This window comes from Pagrus major, chromosome 6 (assembly GCF_040436345.1).
Source record: "Pagrus major chromosome 6, Pma_NU_1.0".
Lineage (NCBI taxonomy): Eukaryota > Metazoa > Chordata > Actinopteri > Spariformes > Sparidae > Pagrus > Pagrus major.
In genome coordinates this window covers 4,206,436-4,228,537 of record NC_133220.1, presented here as the reverse complement: position 1 = coordinate 4,228,537, position 22,102 = coordinate 4,206,436, and the positions used below count along the sequence as shown (strand labels likewise).

The 22,102-nt window shown below is 43.3% G+C and overlaps 1 protein-coding gene across 1 annotated transcript in view; it reads right to left on the bottom strand.

The window, feature by feature from the left end:
* Positions 1 to 17,247: 17,247 nt before the first annotated feature.
* The window catches only part of rbpjl (recombination signal binding protein for immunoglobulin kappa J region-like), a 21,467-nt gene continuing 16,612 nt past the window's right edge, over positions 17,248 to 22,102 (bottom strand). The window contains exons 10-13 of the mRNA XM_073468964.1: positions 21,032 to 21,172; positions 20,795 to 20,950; positions 20,255 to 20,358; positions 17,248 to 17,792 (exon numbers count right to left, since the gene is read on the bottom strand). Of these exons, the coding sequence (XP_073325065.1) occupies positions 17,492 to 17,792; positions 20,255 to 20,358; positions 20,795 to 20,950; positions 21,032 to 21,172 (702 nt within the window). The 3' untranslated portion in view covers positions 17,248 to 17,491. The remainder of the gene's footprint in view (positions 17,793 to 20,254; positions 20,359 to 20,794; positions 20,951 to 21,031; positions 21,173 to 22,102) is intronic.

Genomic DNA, 22,102 nt, shown 5'->3' with positions numbered 1-22,102 from the left:
GAGAACAGAGCTCAGAAACAGAAGTAACAGCTCATTTGTTTCAGATATTGGATTATTGTACAAATAAACAAGGGGAAAAGGAAAACATGATGATGATTAATATATATTCCTCTGGTAAATCATAATTATGGGATTAAAACAATTTTAAACTCAATTTTTTTATCTCATTATTATGACTTACGATGAGAATATTTTCTTCATCAAGCTGAATTTTTTATCTTTTCTTATCTCTAGCTGGCAGACGTGAGAAGAAATGAAACTTAACTTTCTCTGGTTTTTATTTAAATGTGGTCACTTAAGTAAAAGCCTGACAAACTTATTTCCACTTCATGAAGTTTATAACATTGTTTCTGTTGACAGTATCAAAAGTGTGGAAATTCAGTTGTGTGTTTTTGACGTGAGGTCGCAGTCAAAGACGTGTTTTACTGGACAGATTATTAAAAACACCTCTGAATATGATGCATGTGATGAAAAACCTCTGACACCATGTTCCCTGAGTGCACAGGAGACCCAGATATGAAACATTAAATGATGATCAGTATTTCAGCTTTCAGTGTCAGTCTGAGGCCAGCAGGGGGCGCCACGTCATCGAGCACAGAGCCTCAAACAAACCTCTCACTTCTACAAATGACACCGACTTTGATCAGAGGAGGAAACGTTCACATGTGATTGAGTTTGATTTTTACATTTTCTAACCTAATCTGATTCAACGCTGATAAATTAAAAAATCATTCTGGGTCGCAGCGAGGCAGGAAGTGTAGTTTCCAAGCTGAGGTCCAGGGACACCCGAGGGTCCTTACAGGGTCCTTACAGAGGTTTCTCTGCTACATGTTGAATAATCTCAGTGGTAATTCTTTGTTTCTTTGGTTTATCCTAACGCAAGCTGCATCTTCAGTGTGACGGACACTCGAACAAAATCGTGATAGTGACTTTTCATTTTGTCTCAGTTGACTGAAGGACGTCAAGAGACTGACTGTCTGCCTGTCGTTCTCTGGAGGCCCGTGACTTCCAGGCTGATAACTGGTCCACATGTACACAGGTGTTTGTTAAAACAAAGCTTTGTCTCTTCTGTACACTCAGCCAGGGTGAACATCTGTTTCCTTTGTTTGACGTCAGAGTGTTTGTGGTGACGATGGTCCTGTTATATCCTCCTTGTGATGAGGAAACTTGATCCTGATCAGGATGTCGCTGTACTTTGATTAACAAAGACTCCCAGTCGACATTTTCTTGGATTTTGTTGACTTTATATTCAAGTGTGACACTGAGCAGTAACTCCACTGTCCACACAGATGATTCTCCTCTGCGAGGCGCCGTTGTTGTTGTTGTGCCTTTTTCCGGTCATGACTTCATGACAGTAGAGGTTATATCGCCACCTGTTGCTTTGGCGTGCGATGGACAGCCTGCGTTTGTGTTTTCATGTGGACAGAGATTTTTTTAAATGGTGTGGAAGGGAATTCCTTTGAAACCGGAGGAGGAAATAAATGCTTGTACGTGTGGACGAGGCCTAAATCTGACGGCTCGGCTGTATGACTGCAGATCCAGTGACGCTGGAAGAGGCAGTGTTTCAGTATTTGTAAGCGTGAAACCGGCGGACATTTTTAATGAGGCGTCAGGACATTTCAAACTGCGTTTGAAACGACAGAACCGGGTATTTTAAGGCAAAACATTTTATTTTCCTGAGCCTGACCAGACCAGAAACACAGACCGCATGTGACAACATTTAACATAAAGAAATACAAAGTCGCTGTATTGTTCCTGTGAAAAATGAGTGTTGAAGCTGTTTCAAATATTCAGAGTCTGTATTGATATACTGATATTTTTGATTAAGTCTTTCTCTCTAAAACAGCCAGAATTTTCATTTATATTCAGTTTTGACACAAGTGAAATGTTTCTTCTTCACTTGACTTCAGTTTTATTCCTGAATCTGATTTTAGAATAATAAAACGACTCCCTGAACATTAAATACGACCTGTTGGTTTTGGCCTTTCAGGCGAGCTCAGCAGCAGATTGAATTAAAGGCCAACGTGCTCAGTCAGTATATGTTGTGCTTTGTGCGTTATTGTATCGGTATGCAGCTCCTGAGTGTGTTACATAACCTCCTCTGGTCCCTGTTGGTCGGTCGGGGACACTCGCAGCATTGTCGGCAGCTCGCTCTCCCACAGTTTCTGCTCATATCTGCAGGGGGAGCCGCTGCAGAGCCAAACACAACAAACCGGAGCTCCAGAGACGTTGACCTGACTCCAGCTACTGAGACACGAGCACTGCCAACCCTCCGGCTCTATAAGCTTCACTCTCCCTGCTGCACGCGTAAAGGAATTCACTAAATCTTGATGTGTTGGTCGACTACGCTGTTTAAACACAGAGAAATGACTCCAAAATCATATGTGAACTGTAATTTATGCTCGTTGAGGGGCAGCTGCTGGTGAGAACATGGTTTATAGCAGCTCCACAGCTAATAACTAACTCTGATATGTAGCTCAGAAAGCCTGACGTCTTTATGTGGGAGATTTACAAGAGTCATGATGTAATAAACCTTTTTTTTTACTACCAGAGATCTACATGACTTGTTTCTATAGAAAAGGAACAGAGTGTGAAAATCAGCAGCAGTGGATTCCTGACATTTACAAATAAAACTCAAACATCAGCTGATTCTTGGAGCTTTTAGGAGCGATGAAAATATGGAGTCAAATTCCTTAAAACTGCGAACATAACCGGCCAGCGAAGGCGATTCTGATCCTTTTCAACCAGCGTTTCATATTTCTGCAAACCAAGTCGAACACGCTCACATTACATGTTTGTGAGCTGACTTTCCCGTTCAGAGGAGCTGGTAGACGACCATGTAAGAGACCGCTGTTCAAGACTGTGTTCAACATTTATGAGCTTAAGACCACTGGGTGTTTTTGACCAGACGTCAAGACACGACAGAACTGGATCATTTAAGCCAAAACGTGATGTTTTCCAAAGTAGTTTAGTGCCTAAAAGTAACCAGAGCACAACTTCAGCACTGTCACAACAGAAAATAGGAAACTGAACCCATAGAAATGTGGATTATCTGTAGTTTGCAGAAATGTACGTTTAGTATCGGTTGATATACTGAAATCATCCGATATTGCAGTGACAGTTTAAAAATGAAGCGTGATGAAGTGTTTTTATTGTCTAAAACAAATTAATGTCTTAAACAATGAGAGTAACTTCTTCTAGAAATTATTTCTCATCATGTGTAGAATTTAAAAATGTCTAACTTCAGTGCCCCCTGGTGGTGAAGTCAACAATAACACTGTGTTAATGCCCCTCACGGCTGCAGATCCAAAATGAGTTGAAAACAAAACTTAATGCATCACAATAAGATGAAAGATATTATAATCGACTGTGTTCGACAGCTTGTCTCTTACTCTGCAGGTCGTGTTCGCTGGATTCATCACAGTGTTTTCTGTCTGCTGCAGGAAACATTACTGATGAGAGAGAAACGATGAGGACATGGATGTGAAGGAGAAGCTCAGCATCAGGTGATACATCTTTCAAACATGTGTTCATTTGATACGTTGTAATTAAAAATATCTGTCTGTGCAGCTTTGACGGACACCAGCCTGAAACAAGAAGGTGACCCCTGTTCCTTCCACACTCACCTCGACATCGTCTCCTGCAGCTCTCTAATCTTTCAAATCTCTCACCAGGTGAGTTTGACCTTTTCACTCACCTGGCAGCAGAGCAGAGCAGAGCGGCTTCACCAAACATGTGTTTAAACTCTGGGATGAGTGTCTGCAGTGACGGATGATAATGGATTCTGTTCATATGGAAAGAAACAGAGAATAAACTGTTCAGAGGTGCTGATTGAAGCTTATTGTCATTTTTTGAGAACAGCTTCAGATTAAACAAAAAATACTTGCAGTTTTCTGACTTTAATGTTTATTTTTAAAGGCATCACAGAGTAGATAAAACTCTCCCCGCCCGTCTGTCTTCACGTCTGTCACTGTGCTCTCATTAGATGAAATGTCATCCGTCTGCAGACCTCCGACGTTTGGATTTAATTTCCTTTAGGTTCTCAGAGTCAGCACGGATTAAAGTTTCACTCCCGACGTCCTGATTATGGAGAACGTTACAGATATAGGATAAAGAGTTGGACTGAAAAACATGTACATGCACATTTTTCATCCAAATTAATTCCTAAAGGATCAGTTCACCCAGTATATCTCCTCCCTGATGGAAAGTTAGGTGAAGTTTCATCGTCCACAAAACATTTCTGGAGCTTTACAGCAAAACAGCGTCCAAAACTCCACAAAATCCACGTCTGAGTTTTCCACCAGCACCTAAATGCAACATATACACAACATACACACACACACACAGATTTGAGGGTCTGCAAACACAAGTCAGACCCAGTTGGAAATAATGAAACATCTGACATTTATTCATGTTGGATTGTTTTTATTGGTAAAACTGGTTGTCGTCTGTTCAAGTCAGCTGTTTATTTATGTATTTGTTTTTTTGATTGATTGTTGAGTTACATTTCTAATTAAATGCACATCTGTACACACTGCAGTCACTCGCACTGGATCATTTCTTTCCATTCGAGGTGTTTAACATATCGACTCACCTGAAGCTGATATTTTGAGGATTTTGCTGATTCTGTGTTCAGTTCAGAAACAGATTGGGATGGAAGCTCTGGGAATTGAACCTTTAACCTTTGAGCCATCAGGGATAATCAGCATAAACAGTGCTGCTCCTGTACGTACTCATATCCTAAGCTGACCTGCTCGTACTGTCTTTGAACTCGTCTTTTAATCGAGCCGTTGGCTGTTGCGTGAGTGGAAACACTTCCTCCTCTCTCTGACTGCTGCTGTGGAAAAAGGCCACGCAGGCCTGACCACAGCTGGAGGCTGCGGTGGAGGTGGAGCACCACCGAACCATACGTTATTGTGTAATGAGATAATGTGGAGGAGAAATTATATCACAGCAGGAAGCAGAACTCTGATTTGGTCGATGCCTTGAGGTCTTTGTCAGGACCAGAGTTTTCCCAGATGAACACTGCGCTGTAACGAGATGATCACTGTTAATCACTTCACCTCTCTGTTGTGGCTGTTTGGTGTGTTTGAGGTGAAAAAAGTGGGATGCAGCTGGTGAATCATGCTTGATTTGATATCAAGCCGGACTTATTGTAGCAAAAGCACATTTGGTGTTCAGCTGAAAAGTTAAAATCCTTTGAACCAAAGTCAGTCAGATGTTTCCGTGTTGAAATGATCCGTTACAGGAAACAAACACGGATTTCACAGACGTCTGTTCGATTCTGCAGAAGAGTCAAAGATGGAAAGTGTTACAGCAGAACACAACATGTGTGAAGACGAGCAGCAGCTGATCACACACACAGACACACAGACACACACACACACACACACACACAGACACACGATGAGACGGCCGATCTGTTGGCCCTTTAGCTCGGTCACATACATTTATTTGGCCCTTCAATCCGGTCAGATAGAGCAGCATCAGGGCGGTCATGTGAGCTAAATCTCCTACAGACAGCCAGCTTGTGTGTGTGTGTGTGTCGTGGGAAAGGACAGAGTCCGAGGTGTGTTCAGGGTCGGGGTTCACCACACAGCATCACTTCTCATCTCAGACAGATAAAATCACAGTTGGTTTCTCTGTGCTCTCCTCATGTGAGCGGGCGGTGGAGGTTCGTGTGAAGCAGGTGATGCTCATCATAAAATCACATCAGATCACAACCGTTCACACCTCTTTTGGCAGAGTCGAGTGGAAACACAGAGCGGGTCTGAACCGCAGTGGTAATGATTTGTTTACTGTAAAGGTATCAGGGAATTTCCCTCCAGATAGTCTGATAGCCTCCCTGGCTGTATGCAAAGGAGCAGTCGCTGCTTAATCCAGTAAATCAACAAGCTCTCTTCGCTTTTAGTTTAATAAATGAACAAAATAAATCACAAAATGTCCAGAAAGGAAATATTTTGACACCTGTTGTCCTCACTGAACAGAAAAATACAACTGAACACTGTCTGAACAGACATGTTATATTGTTTTACCTCGTTATCTTCTGTCATGTCAGCTAATTACATTATTCTAGATCAAGATCATGAATCAGCAGTGAGGTGTGACTCCTTCTCAGTGCTTCTACATGTCTGATGCTTTCTAATAAATCAAGCCTCCCTCAGAGTGTTTAAATATTTGCAGCCGAACACAAACACGGCCCGGTTCTGCCTGGACGCTGCCGCACCACAGACCACCTCAAACTCTCCATCAGAGCCAGGACCAGGACGTCAAAGACCTCTTTCAAAAGTCTGAGTTTAATGACTCACACTCAGTCTTATTTGCTCAGTACTTCAACAGCCTCAGAGCGTTAATCATCAGTGTAATCTACAGCAGAGATCTCCTACGACAAATGAGCCGCGATGTTAGAGAGCCAGCGTTCACACGACGTCGTGATGTGAGAGGATGAGACCGTCTCTGGATCGAAGCTGCTCGTACAGGAGCAAACAAATTAATAATAATACAATATTCAAGACAAATAATCAGCCAGGGAACGACCGTATACTGCAGGTCGACTGTGACAGCAGGCGGTGACCTCTAGTGGCCGCAGTGATTAAAACAGTCTACAAAAGGAGGAGGTCAGGGTGCAGTTGTGTTAGAGATGTGACTGCTCTTCAGGGAAGGCTGCCTATTCCAGCGCTCCTTGAATAGATAGTCCACCAGGAACGTCACAGCTACATTATTTTTGTGATACGGCTACGAAATAATGAAATAAACACATTATTTTTCACAAAGGCTGAACATGGAGCAGTAAAAGTCCTCCTGAGCGGCCGCAGACCCCTGAGACTGATAAAACAGTCGAGCTGAGAGGAACTGCAGAGTGATTCTTCTTTGTAGACTTACTCTACAGCAGGGTCCAGCAGTATTAAATATGTATATATATATATATATATATATATATATATATATATATATATATATACCCACACAGAGAGCGAACACTGAGTCAGGCTTCACAGCAGTAAAGTGGTACGAGGTCGTACCCTCCACACAGGCACCTCCTGGCAGGCCTCTCTCTCTCTGAGCCCTCTGCTGGCCTCAGCCCTCCCTCTCCCCTCAGCACCACCTCGTCCTCTCCTGCTCAGACCAGCCCACCCTGAATTTAACTCCTCCCTGCTGTCCAGCACCAGTCAGCCTCCTCCACCTCCTCCACCTCCTTCACCTCTAACCCACAGTCACTGGTGAACCTCTCCTCCTTCAACATGAACCCCACAGAGCAGATCCTCTGACTTCTGCTGAACACTTTTATACAATCTGGATTCAGGTGTGTCACCTGGAGCAGATGAAACAAGAAGATTAACACTTTGTTAATAGAATTTAATACAAAGCGTTAATCTTTCTTTTTTCATCTATTCCAGGTGACACACTTGAAAAAACTCAAAAATCAGTATCTTTGCACATCTGCTTCCCTCGTCTCAAAGTCTGTGAGTTTCTTTCATTGGTTTTTGGTTTAATGTCTGAATTAAGGTGTGTGGTTACCACAGGCTGAAGACATTTACACATTTTGTTCTCTGATATAAAATACATCATTAAATGTCCCACAGTTTAATTAGAAAGCTTGGCGGTTGCTAACAAGCGTCTAAATGAGACTACAGAGGTTGTCGGGGACATTAAGTAGACTCATCTACTCACTAGTCCGTCTTTACAGGTCCACTTTAGTTAAAAACTATTCTAACTCTGACTTTACGACTTGTACATTGATCAGTTTCACCTGGATAGTAATTGTGTAGTAAGACGCTCAGTGGTGGTGACGTTTGTGACCGTGATGTTTAATTTATGAGTGGAGTTCATCTGTGAAGATTATCTTGATGATCAAAATGTTTAAGTATCATAAACTTGTGTTTGTCACAGAGATTATTTTCAGCGATAATTCAAAAATCTCACAGGCTTCTTGTGGAGGGAACCAGGGCGATGCTAACTTCAGGGTTTAACTGTAAAAGATAAACAGTTAAAGCAGCCATACATCATGCAGAACGTGGTGTGTTGCAGGCTAATGAACCGAGCGGCTGCCCTCTCTGCTCTGGTCATCTCGCTGGCTGAGTTACACCTGCAGAGCCGTGCTGCGAACTGACACAACACGACTGTGATCACACATCTGCAGGTGGCTGCGAGCCGCCTGCCAAGTAGGAGAGGAACTGAGAAACTGTGCTGCCTCAATAAAAGACGGGAAAAAGAGACAGACACTGATGTGTGTGTGTGTGTGTGTGTGTGTGTGTGTGTGTGTGTGTGTGTGTGTGTGTGTGTGTGTGTGTGTGTGTGTGACTAACCGTCCTGGGCTGTACTCCTGTGGGTAAACGCTTCCTGCCAGGAAACAGGTTTGCTTTCAGTGTAAAAAAAACAAAACAAGACACCACACACGCTTCATTATTTCCTCACCGCCACTAAAGGTTATAAACAGCTGATCCTCACACTGTTCATTTGACTTCAGCGCTCTGATATCCTGATTAAAGAACTTCCTGCATTTTGAAGTCAGTTTATTCACCGTGTGGACAAACTGAACCTCCAGAATAAATGTTAAAGTACGTTTCTGACAGAAACCACAGACAGACAAGTTCAAACTAAACGTTTGTTGAGGTTGAACTTTCTGTTTCTCTCTCGTCACAGCACTGTGTTTACGCTCTGGTTAGGTTTCGGCACAGAAACCACCTGGTAAGGGTTTGGAAAAACATCATGGTTTGGATTAAAATGCCTGTTTTGGTTGCCACGATCACAGATGGAGACGTCTGACTTCCTGTGAAAAACAGCCGATTTTGGTGACCACAGAAACCTCTGGAAACGTCTCCAGGTGTCCTTTAAGATATCCAGTGGTGTGAACCGAACTTTGGTTTGCTGTTTGGTCGTTATCAAAGGCCTCCTGCGACGGCAGCTTTAGAGAAGTGCACCTAATAAAATGTCATCTGAGCACATTTCCTTCATCGCCTCCATCACATCCATCAGTCAGGTCAGTTTGAGGAGAGTGATGGATAGTTTCACTTCCACTGTTGCAAGCTGACACCGGATCGTTATTTTCCAACTGGCCAGCCGGACACACTATGTTCTTCTGTATGTGTGTGTGTGTATGTGTGTGTGTGTGTGTGTGTGTGTCTGTGATTGAGCCTTTTTCACAGTTGCTGTCTCGGTGTAAAACAAATCTGTTTTAACGTTCATGCTGTTCCTCCACTTGTGGGTGTCTGTGTTCGTATGTGGTGATGCATGTGTGTCTTTGATCGTGCGTGCATGTGTGTGTGTATGTGTGTGTGTGTGTGTGTGTGTGTGTGTGGATTTGTGTGTCCTCCCAGGGGTGCTGTGGCATTCAGTTCACAGGTTGGCAGGAGGATGTGAAGGTCAGGAAGCGACACTGCAGGTCAACAGTCATTAAAACACACATGTTACACACACACACACACACACACACACACACACACACACAGAGTTTTGTGTACTTTCCTCTCACAGTGGTCCGTAGTTAGAGATGTGTGTCATGAATACAGTGTATCTAAAATGTGAACACATCTGGATTAAAGTGACGTATAAAAGCCTAAAATGACTTTAAATGTTTGGGTGAATCAGAGAGCAGTGTTGTTGAACTTAACAGGAGTAACTTCCTCTTACTTTTGTAGTTTTCACTCTTCATGCAGGATTATTTCATCAAAACAAAAACATGTGCATGTTCAGAAAATGTCAGAGACTGCTGAGAAAAACAGAAACTTTTTCTAACCTGCTATTTTTTGCACATTTCTGATGGTGAGAACACATTTTTACAGCAACACATCGGCAAATTCTCCTCTCTGTTGATGTTAAAGTCTAAAGTTTAACCTAAACCTCGAGTCAATTAACATCACCATGACACACAGCTGAGACGAGCTGATGGTCCAATCAGCTCGTCAGCAGCCCAGTCTCCAGGATATAATGTCAGCAGTGAACGTTTCTGCACACAGATGCGTCCAAGGTTGACATTTGTACCAAAGGTGGTGTATCATGTTCACATTAAATGCTTATTAGCCTCCTTTCACGTCATTAGGTGGAGGAGCTGGTGGTGGAGGAGCTGGTGGTGGAGTCATTAGAAGTGAAACTTTTCAACATCCAGCGTTCACACTGAACTCCCGCCGATGTGGTAAATCCCAGTGATTTACTTATTCAACCAACCAAATGGTGTCAACTCGCACTAAGCTTCATATTAATGTCATGAAACCTGCTCCTCTGAAACATCTGTTCGCCAGATGACATCTTCCGCCTGCCGAGAGGAAAGCTGAACTGGAACTTTTCAACAAGAGAGCAGTAAAACCAGAAGACTGTGTGCAGCGGATTTACACTCAACAGTCGTTAAAGTCTTTAATCTTCACAGATCCTGTTTAATAAAAGTAACTGCATCACGTCGTCTGTCATCCAGCGCGCTGAAAAGAAACTGCAGCTCCTGAAGCTTTTCTTCAAAAACCTTACACAACGATGGCAACAACACATCTCATCACCATCCGACCTGTTGACCAAGTTGTACGCTTAGGTAACGCACCTCGGCGGCATTTCCTCAGCCAGGTGATTTTCAGACTTGTCCGACTATTTGATGATGGATTATATTCGCTGTTGGCTCGTAAAACACTTTTCACACCACGATACGAGGCGCTTCATGTCTGCAGAGGCTCGTAAATTCTTCCTGTTCACCATCTCGCACCATGTATGACCCTGAGCTTTGTGGGTATCTGGGGTAACTTCCTCTGATGTGCAGTCACTCAAACACACACATACACAACGATGTCCTTAATCGCCGGGGTAACATCAGCTCTCTCTCTCTCTCTCACACACCCACACACACACACACATTTCCCCATGTGGCAGTGAACAGGAGGAATGTACATCTGTATTTGTTCTTGTCAGGACCGGACTGAAGGCTTGTTTGTATGTGGGATGTACAGGCTGACCCAGGTGGACACAAACTGTCTGGAAGAGAGATTCAATTCATGGGAGACAAGTAAACATGGCCTCCTGGTTACTGTTGCTATGACCCCAAAGAAATATAAATTATCGTATATAAAAATGATTCACCCGCCATTTAATTGTCACTGCACACTTTAAATGTTCTGCAGGTCTCAGTTGTCTCAGATTCGAACATACTGGGAAAGAAAATACGGTTCGTTGCCACTAACATGGCTGAAAAATGTACAGACGTCTCCTTTAAAATATCCAGCGGTGTCAGGCTTACAGTTGTTGAAACGCTGTCTCAAACCGTGGTCTCTCACATCTCGATGTCCCGATGTCTCAAAATTTTCCGGTGGTTTGAAACACCCTCTTGAACAGTGGTCTCTGGCTTGTAAGATCATCTCGGATATGAGCATAGTCATCAAAAATATCCGGTGCTGTTGCCACTAACATGGTGAAAAAATGTGTTGAAGCCTCCTCAAAAATATTCAGTGGTTTCACGCTTACAAGTGTTGAAATGTCGTCTCGAGCAGTGGTCTCTCCCTCTCTCCCTCTCTCTCTCTCTCTCTCTCTCTCTCTCTCTCTTGTGGCATCTTTCAGCTGACTGTTTGTTTTTAACGCTCTCATCAGTGTGTTTCCTGCAGCAGTGGCTTAGACTTAAATATGCTGCTCAGGAGATGGTGGAGACCAAAAACAGAGCTTAAAGGACATTAAAGGTGGTCAGAAACACGACTAATATTAAAACAGTTTTCACTGAATCAGGTAATCACAGAGTCTTTTCATGGTGAAAGCAGGTAGTTTTCCTCTCAGTGTGAACACGCCTCTCCCATCGTCTTCCTCGAAATCCTGCATGTTTTCCAGTGCACGTCTCTTCGACTACCACCTGGCTATAATCTCCATTAACCATCATTAGCATTCCTCCCATATTTCCCATGCTCTGTTAGCTTCTGACAATTAGCATTCTGCTCATATTTCTCCGGCTGCTCTGACAGGAAGATTCCTCGCTGACAGCTTCTATCACCACCGAGGACCGGACAGCTGACGAGCTCTTGTCTCATCTCTGAGGACGAGCTGACAGCGTCTTATTGTCCTCTGATGTCTCCGATCGTCTTTTATCTGCTCCTTTTCTGTTTGTTATAACTTTTGTTCTCCTTTTTCTTTGTCTTAAAAAACTAATTTTCTGTTCTCCACCTCTCTTTTATTTCTCTTTTCTCTGACATTCAGTATCTTTGTCTTTTCCGCCATCTTGTCAAAATCTTCTGTTAAATGTCTTTTCATCTCTCCTGCTCTTGTGGAGGCTCTTTTTCATCTGAACTGCAGTCCTTGTTATAGTCACTCCTTTCTTTCCTTCTCTTTTCTTATCCTCTCCTCTTTTTTTTTTCCTCTCTGCATTTTCTCATGTTTTCTCTCTCTTCACCCCGCTGCCTGTCCATCACGGTGATGCTGAGGTGATGATATACAGGAAGAGGATTGTGGTAAAGCAGAGCAGAGCTGGACAGTAGGTTCCTTTATCCCACTGTAATACACAAAGAGGACCCAGAGAGACGGGGGCCCCTCGACCACACTGTGAAGGATATGAGAGCTGAATGTTGTCCTGCAGGGGGAAGGTCGAGGCCCCGGTATAATACTGCTGCGCACACACACACACACACACACACACACACACACACACACACACACACACACACACACAGACATCCATGTGTGTTTTCTCTGTGAAGATTCAAAACTTTATTCTAATCCAAATTCTACGATCCTGAATCCTAAAATCAATCAATCAGTTTAACCTTTGAACACAACACTTAACTCTGATCTCATTCTGAACCCTGATCCAGACTTTAACTCCTTCACCTCGACAGTTCACCTCAGCTCAAAGGGATTCAACGTGATTTCTGCTTATTGTTTCTGATGAGCCACTAAAGTCGCAACAACAGCATCAGGAAACAGACGGCGGCTCAGTGTTTCGGCCTAAACATTCACCCTTCCTCCTTTGTTTTTGCATCATCACAATAACGTCACTATAATTAGTAATAGTTGCTTGTTAGTCGTTAGAAAGCTCACTAAACTGGTTTTCTTTTTTCCCCGTTTTTGAGGGTAAAAAATAATAAATTGTAGCACATTAAATAACATAAATATACAGATTTTTAATCTCCATCAGCAACACACCAAAGTTTAGAGTAGAAAAATCATGTCATAGAGTCTCAGCTTATTATTTGACTTAAAACAATAAAACAAGACGGAGTGAACGTTGTGATAACAGAAGATATATTCAGTGTGAAGCAAAACAACAAAAATCACCAGAAGGTTTAAAGTCAGTGAGCTCAGGTCTTCAGGTACCACGGTGGACGAGGTCTGAATGAAGAATGAAGGTGTGTTCCTACAGATGACAGCCGAAGAATGGACCCTTTCATATAGCTTCTCATTCATCAGGAGGGAAAACGTGGCGGGCGTCAGTGTTTTGGGCACGTGAATCTCTCAGTTTGAAGTTTCTCCCACATGATAGAGATTAGGAGCCCAGAGGCCGCACGGTCTTGTGTTTCTGCCCGTCTCCTTCCTCCTCTCTCACACATGTTTGTCTTGCTAATGATGAGGAAGAGGAGGAGGAGGAGGAGGAGAGGAAGGAGAGAGTACAGGAAGAGAGACACATGCCGTTCAGTTCCCCTCTGAATATCGGACACGTGAGGAGGTATGGAGGGAAGCTGAAGGCCTCCTTACACTAACTGTGGGTCGGCTGGACGAGGGTCAAGCTACTGTATGTTTCACAGCAGTTTGGGCCAAGAACCAAACCACTGAAAAATCATTGTGGCTGAATTTAAAAAATGCATGCACCTTCAAAACTGTCCAAAGGAAATGTGAATTCTTCTCTTGGACGTCAGAAATGTGCTCCTTGTTCTGGTTTTTGTTTTGAGAGACTTCGCAGATAATCCTACAGTAATTAAAGATCATATTCGTTGAGAGTTTTGGGCAACTGAGGTTTGTTCAAACCACTGAGCCAGAAGTTCAAAGGGTGAATCTCAGGACACCTTTAACTGACGGAGAGATGGAGCAGGGATAAACAAGTCTGCAGCAGGTGAAGCACGGCCAGCGCTTTGTCCACACTGGACGCTTGTGAAGTGCGTGACGGCTGCGCTGCTGTTACTGATTTCATGGAGTTTGATGATAATCAATGTGATTTTCCTTTACCATCGTTGAAAGAGAGAAAGCAGAAGGGAGAGAGTGTATTATTCTCTTCATGTCTGTGACATATTCTACACATACAGACATACAGGTCTACTTTGGTAAAAATAGGCGAAACTCTGAATCTCAAGATGACGTGCCGCTGCAGCCTCACTTGGCAAGAAGAAGTCGCGTCAGTGTGTCTGCTCTAACCTGTTAACTTGGACGCTGAAATGAAAAGCAAGACGTTCCAGCCTGTGATGTTCGCCTCTCCCTCTGCAAGTTATGCTTTGGTTTCTGAGGTGGAGGGTCCGTCTGAGTCTCTGGATCAATAAATCACAAAACAATCCACCGCGACTCACAAGAATGTCCGTACACCTGGGATAATAATACAGAAAGCTGGACAACATGTTTTAATTATACGTATTTAGCCGACTAGTTTGTGGTTATGAAAAGGTGTCGCACAGAGATTTAGCGTCAGTGAGGTTAGCCTGCACAATGAATCATGGGAAGACTGTTGTCAGTGTGTGATTCACATTAATTAGTTTTTTCAGACACAAACGTTTCAAAATGTCTTCATCAAAATGATTGTGATGTCTGGGAGCGGGTCAGATTACTTTGAAATCTAGTTAGTCACTGAATTACTGAAGGTAATAAGTCATGTAATCTAATCTGAATATTACCTTTTTCATCAAATCAAATCAATGGATGCAGTCATTTAGTTGCTCAAATTTTTTTTTTCTTTAAAACATCTCAAAACATTTTCAATGCAAATAATCTGCATTTTACAAATTCAGCATTTACAGACATTTAAAGACACCATCAACTAGAGACTGTCTTGTGATGGGATCACGGTTCACAGTCTGATCCGTGACTACTCAGTAGACTTTAAGCAGCGATGGTTGAAGGGACGGCTGCAGCGTTGAAGAAAAAAAAGAAAAACTTGACTCTCAGGAATACGTCACAAAGCGTTAGAAAGCAGTAACAGAAGCAGCCGTTGTACGAGTCAAATGTTGCTCAGTGACATTTGTTTTCCACCACAGCAACCTGTTGGAAAGTACGTACGCTGTAGCTGTTCGTCCACCGTCACTGCTGAAAGTGAGTACTCAGTACTGATGGGTCAGTCCATGTCCATCCTCCATCTCAGCTACATTCCTATAAAGTGTCATGTCTGTATCTTGCACAGTTGTGATGCTTCTGCGCTGAAAAAAACTTAAAAAGTAAAGTAAAAATACTCAAAACTGCTTCTGTCTCAGTCTCCAGGAACACATTCACATCATGACACAAACACACACACAGCTGACACACCTGGTGAAAGTGGAATCAATGTAACTATAATGTAATTACACAGTTTTAAATGTAAACTGGGTCTTTTGTAGTTAGTTATTTCTTCTTTATCTGATTCTTTATCAACAGATCTGGATACAGTGTTCAAAGATGGCGCTTCATCCTGTCCAGTTCTTCTCTCTCACACACACTCACACACATTGTTGTTGAGTTCATCTCAGGTCATTAAATTAATATCTGCCTGCTGCTCTGCAGGTGCAGCGAGCTCAGGGAACATCTGTGCGATATGATCAAAGTTACAGAGAAAACTTGACGTAAACACTCAGACAGATCGCTCAGCGTCATATCGATCATCTCGTCTGTGTCTCACAAACAGATGAGATGAGTTTGTTCTGTGAATCGAAGCTTCTCTGTAAATGAAGAAAGATCCTCCTCCCATTGTGTCGGAGCTGATCAGAAGTAGCCGTGTTAAGAATGAGAAGTATGCACGGGATGAAAAGAGAATGAAATTTGGGTTTACTATGGAGCGATGGAGCCACGTGGGAGGTCCCGTCACGCCGGTGTGATTTCCTCCTGCTTCACTTGGTTGGAACAAAAGAGCTTCTTGGTTGCTCTTTTCAGCACAAACTTAATTACTCATAACTTAACTCCCAAAGATCAAACATACAGTGGGAACAAAGTGCAGCACACAGTCGGCTGATATCGCCTCTGTTGGTTTGTTGAATTTGGCTCCGGCCAGACACTTTAATTGGATTAACGTAATAAGGATGAGAGATTTAAGGGACAAAGGGACAAAATGTGAGGCCGGCGTGGATTATCGGACGTGATCCAGAGGATTTCTGTCTGTTATCGAATGTGTGGTACAATATGAAAAAATAAAATACAATGAAGTCTCTTATTCCTGAAATAAAAGAGTCAGATTAACTTCTTTGAAAAAAAGCTGCTAGTTACAAAGTTTACACTGGAAGCTTCGACTGTGACACAAATCTGTTCAGCATCCTGGACTACTGAAGTGTATCAGGCCTCACGGGCTTCACCTGCCAATAATCACTCTTTTTTTTTTATCATTTTGCCAAAACTGAACCAACCTAAGACTGAACAGAGTCTCTGACATCACTCACCGAACCTCTGATGGGAAAGTAACTGAAAACGTTTACGCAGATCCTGTCGGAGACGCCCACACGTGAATTATTACAGTTACAGTTGAGCAACAAAGGGCCATTCACACACACACACACACACACACACACACACACACACACACACACACACACACACACACAGAATATCGAGTTTGAAGTCGTCTCAGAGGATCAGATGAGAAGCTGAAAGCTTCGCGGCTGCTTTCTCTCACAACACTCTGCCCTCAGCTCGCGTGTCCGTTCTCCTGAAAAAACTTCCTCCTCACTTCTTTCACTCTGTCGATCACGCTACAGCTCTCTGTGACTTTCTGTTTCTTCTTTCACTTTCCACTCCCGGCTGTTTTATCACCTCTCTGTGACACTGAACGCATCATATGAACGTCTCAGGACAGCATCACTCAGAGTGTTTGCTCGTTAGCAGCCGCGACAGGCTGGCTGGTTTAGTTTTCATCTGTGTGTGTGTGCGTGTGTGTGTGTGTGTGTGTTCTGGTGACACCTATTGTAGCAGGAACTACCACAGAAGACACTTTGAGTATTTTGCCAGGTTTTGATGTCTGTGGACAGATTTCTGCATCACAACTGTGTAAGACGCAGTCATGAAACTCTACAGGTGTCGTTCAGATCAACAGGAGGAGATTGAAGTTGGACCTTTACGCTCTCAGTACTCAGGGATACTGAATGTCAGCTTTTCCTAAACAATGTGAACAATTTGGAGGATCTGGTCTGTTTTGTATTTTTCTCATAACTTTATTAACATTACATCTAATTATCTTGCTGACAGGATTTCCATCGTGTCTGTGGGACACCTGCTCCAATAACCATCTCAAAGATGAAGAGGACACAGAGGGTGCAGAGTATTTTGTTCCAGAATGAGTCAGAACATTTACACGAAACCAGAACAAAACTCGGTTTCTTGCTGTGTGTCTTTGCTCCAAACATTCACCTGAGGACTCCACCGCTGTCGAGCAGGTGAGCTAACTCTGCATGAAGAGGTGGAAGTTGGCTCTGGTGAACTCCTGATGGATGGTCTCTAACAGGAAGTCGTCCTCCTGTCCTCCCTCCATCCGTCCTTCTCTCTTCCCTCCTCCTGCTGCTCCTCGGACGGACGGAGGAGGCTGGAGCTCGGGGGTGAACGTGAAGCTGAAGGACGTCCGGTAAATCAGGCCGTCCAATCGGATGAGGGACAGCGGGACGGTGATGATGCGTCGCAGACAGCGCCACCCGTCAGTGAAGACAGAGACATCAGGAACGACACAGAGCAGAGATTTGGGCGACCTGAGGAGAAAAAAACAAGCAAACGATGATTTGGCTTTACAGTCGTCACCATCTTGGTTTTTCGGAACCAGAAGTGACCATATTTGGATGAGAGGGAGGAGCTAGGGAGGATAGAGTTACTGGACTTACTTCTTCTTTACGCTCTTTTATGTTGCGTATCTGTTGTTGTGTGGTTTTTGTCTTCTCGTACAGAGACAACAGACACAAACTAGCTGCCAGCTAACTCTGGTGCAACTACTTTTAGTAGTAGGCTCTTCTAGGAGGCTCTTCTGAACTTAATGAGCAACAAAAGCAACAACAGCGTGAAGGCTGAAAAATAAACCATGGAAGTAGATAATTAGATGATTATGTCACAGACTAAACATAACTCTGCGGTCGATATGAAACACCAGCGAGCAGCAGAGACTCTGAATGCCCTTCTATAAGTTATTTCATCTAAACTGATCTACACCTCTGGCTCACATGGCAGTGAGGGGTCATGTTGCTAATTGGCTGCAGCTTCTCGTACAAACAGCACATTGTGGGTGACTGTTATATAAATACGGCTTTTCCTCTGCGCTGCCACGCTGCTGCTGATGGGAGGGATATTTGCAGAAGCCGGTGGCGAGCCGCTCTCGGCTCAGAGACCCTGACTTACGATGCCTCAGCGCTTTAGGTGTGGGCTCTGAGGTGGACTCTGACGTCAGAGAGGTTGTTTTGATTCGGGATGCGTCACCTGAGATTCTGTGAGGAGACGCCTGACTGTCAAGTTTCTGCTGCGGCCTTCTGTAACTTATAGACTCCCACACAAGAGTTAGAGAGACGACGGTTCAGTGCAAGCCGAGCTGAGCTCCTCCGAGTGATGCTTGAATATATGAGATCCTTTATGCTTCTTGGGTCCGGTCTTGGCTCCGTCCCCATAAAACGGATGAATACAGGTACAAGGAGGGTTCAGTTAATCTCATGTCACGACTGTCGAGAGTATTTTAAGTCAAACTTGTTGGAAAACTGCTCGTCTTATTTCTGTAATGATGTCCAGAAGTTTGTCCTGAAAAATGAAGAGATTCTTTCTCCTCAACGAACAAAACTCTTCGAAACCGAACACCGAAACAATCAGTCGATTAATCAGTTAATCAGTCAACTGAAAACTAATCAGAAGCTATTTTGATTATTAATTAATGTAAAAAAAAAAAATTCTTACAGTTTCTCCAACGTGATGAATTCTTTGCCATTCTCTGGTGTAAATTATTGAAAACTAAATATCTGTCTCTGGGTTTAAACTGTCGGTCGGACAGAACAAAACATTTCAGGCACTCTGGACTCTGGAAACTGACATTTTCTTTTACTGTTTTATAGACTTAAATTAAAATAATTTCCAGACCCTTGTAGGTTTGTGAGTGGATCAGGTGACTCATTTTGTGATAAAATATGTAATGTAAGCTGTTATGCTGGCTTGAGTGAGACTGAGACGTCAACACGCTGTATTGCGACATATCTCGACATTTAGTGTGTTGATGTGTTTTTTCGCTCTGTGTATTTTTTGATTCATGCAGGTTCATTATGCATCAGAGTTATTGGACAAGCCAAGCCGACTGAAAATCTTCTTTCCCTGAATCCTACCACAACGTTCAGCAGGACAGACCTTTCTAAAAGTCTCTTGTGCTTTATTGAAATTCCTCAACAAACAGCAAAATAACTGCTTTCAGTTTTTTAGGTCAAATGAATCATAATGTGGGTGAAACCTGCTCGGTTACATAATATTTAGTGTGGAAGTGCCACTTAATGTGCAATAAAACAGACTGTTATGAGCAGCCGGCTCAGTCTCATTTCAAACAGGACGAAAACTTTAATTTTCTCTTCCTGCTGCTCGTCTGCACCTGGTGTCTCTGTGGTGAAGCAGTATCAGAGCGAACCGCACGAAACAGTCATAAATATAAAAAATAGGGCCTCCGAACTGATCGTTAAAGCAAAAATCCACCTAAAAACAGAAGCTACACATAACTACAGCACTGGACTGAAGTTCAGACTCTATAAAGTGAGAGGAGATCAACTGTAATAACTGAAATAATGTGTACTGCATGCGATGTTTCAACACTTCATCAACATATTAAAATATTTAAAAAACATATTTTCATCATGAAGCAGCTCTCCTTGAGTCAGATGTGGAGGAAGATGTGGATGACGAAAGTATTTCCAGCTTATTAAAAGGCAGCCAGACAACAGAGCAGCAGGCCAGTAAAAGTATAATGACAACTGTTGGTGTCTGTAATATTGTACTGTATGTTTATATTTCTTCCCTCCTTTTTAGGTTTCTGGGTCAGTTTCTTCAGAAATGTGAACAAAACAAAGGATTTCTTAAAAACAACAGTAACCCAGATACACTGCCAACTTTGAGTGTAGCGTCTGGGTTGTCAGTCTTCATCACGTCTTTTCTTATTGTCTGTTCACGTTAATAAATCTCTCTCGGTCTCCTCTGAACTCACTTGAACATGGTCTCAGCCTCGTTGTTCCCAAACCACACTTTGAGATGAGGGCTGAAGTTTTCTCCCTGGATCTCCAGCGTGGCCACGTGTCCTCCTCCGCTCACCTGCAGTAACACAAACACACACAAAGATGTTTGTAGCTTAGTCTGATTTGGATGTTATGAGGTAAAACAGCCCTGAAGAATTGATTATCTGGTGTGTGATTTACAGTCTGTGCAGGTTCTCATCTCTGTTGCTAGTTTCACAGGCACAGTATCCATCAGACATCTGTCATGGATCTGGTCCTGACAGAGAGGCCACTGACTTTTGTAATATCTTTTATTTCAGCCTCTTTTTCAAACTCAACGTAGATTGAACATGTTCGGGCGCTGCTTTAACGGAGGAGGATCGAAAGAATTTAAACACCAACATCATCAATCTCAATGTGCATCATAGATCTGAGCTGGAGCCGATAAATAAATACTCGTAACAACTGCAGAGACATTTGACCCAGTGAAGACAAAGGATGTTGGTTCTGGTTCCTGTGCTTCTCTAACTCACCTCTAACCCGTTGATAACAGGAAAAGGAGTCACTGGTGTCTGGATGCAGGCCAGACCCTGATTAAAGGTGAATTCCACTGCTTCCACTCCGATGATGGTCCAACAGGATCCGTCGTTCAGCACCACCCTGCTGGGGTCCCTGGCACTGGACGGGGCCTGGAGGGTAGGAAGGGACGGAGGAGACGTTTGAAAGGTAGAGCAGAGGAAGAAAGAGCGAGAGAGGACATGGAGTCTCACCTGGTACTGTATGATGGTGTCGTTGGATAAACACAGGTATGCGTATGGGTTGTCTCTGAACTGGAAGGCGCACTTGTGGAGCTGAGAGACCGGCTCGTCCACGTCTAAGATGGCGTGCTGCTTGTTGACCTTTCGGATCACCTGGAGACACGAACAAGACGAGAAAAATCAATAATATCAGGTCACGGTTTGTCATTTATGACAGTAAAGTATTTTTTTACTGCAGAGCCTCAATATACTGCATGTGCCACTTGAGCTGTTTGTGAATCGTATTTTAGTCGTTCAGCTGTAAAAAACGCTTTGGCTGCTTTGTATTTGTCTTGGGTGTTTTGTTGTTATTTTGGGAGGATTATTGAAGTGTAGGCCCAGTTAAATGTCTGTTTATGTTGGAGCTTTAATTATAATGTAACGCTGAACAGTTTAAAGATTAATAATATGTTATATTGTTGAACAGCATGTTTTGAGCGGGCGCTGCACCAGTGAATGAATGATACGTCGTACCAGTCGCTCTTAGAAAGAGGATTAGCACCAGTTAAGTGACAGGAAACACCAGAAGTCACGCCCATAATTCGCGTGAGGTATCATGAGGGTGAAGAATAACGTGCTGCAGTATGAAGAGAACAAAGTCTTTAAATGAAACACAACACAGCTGCCTGCAGTAATCTGACCGTTTGGTCACGGGGCTTTAAAAAGGTGCAGACTCTGTATAAAACCAGGTGGTCTGTACGTTGCTGGAGGTTCCACAATGAATTACTTCTGGTATCGCCGGGCCTCGAGACCCAGTCCTGAGTATTAACACATTCAGACACACCCTTCACTGCACCGCACACTCAATATCAAAACACTTTGTTCTCGTGTTTAAGTCTTTCCACAGCTGCTGATCCAGCTGAACCCGTAGGTCTGTAGATTCACCTCCACCTCCTCATGCGTCGACCACGACCCAACAGCAGAACCGAGCCGCTCCTCACGCAAACGACTCAGCAGGAAAAATGTCTTCAAACAAACCGTGCAACTGCAAAAACATATAGAGGTGTAGTGTGGAGGTATACCTTCACCATCCACCACCGGGCA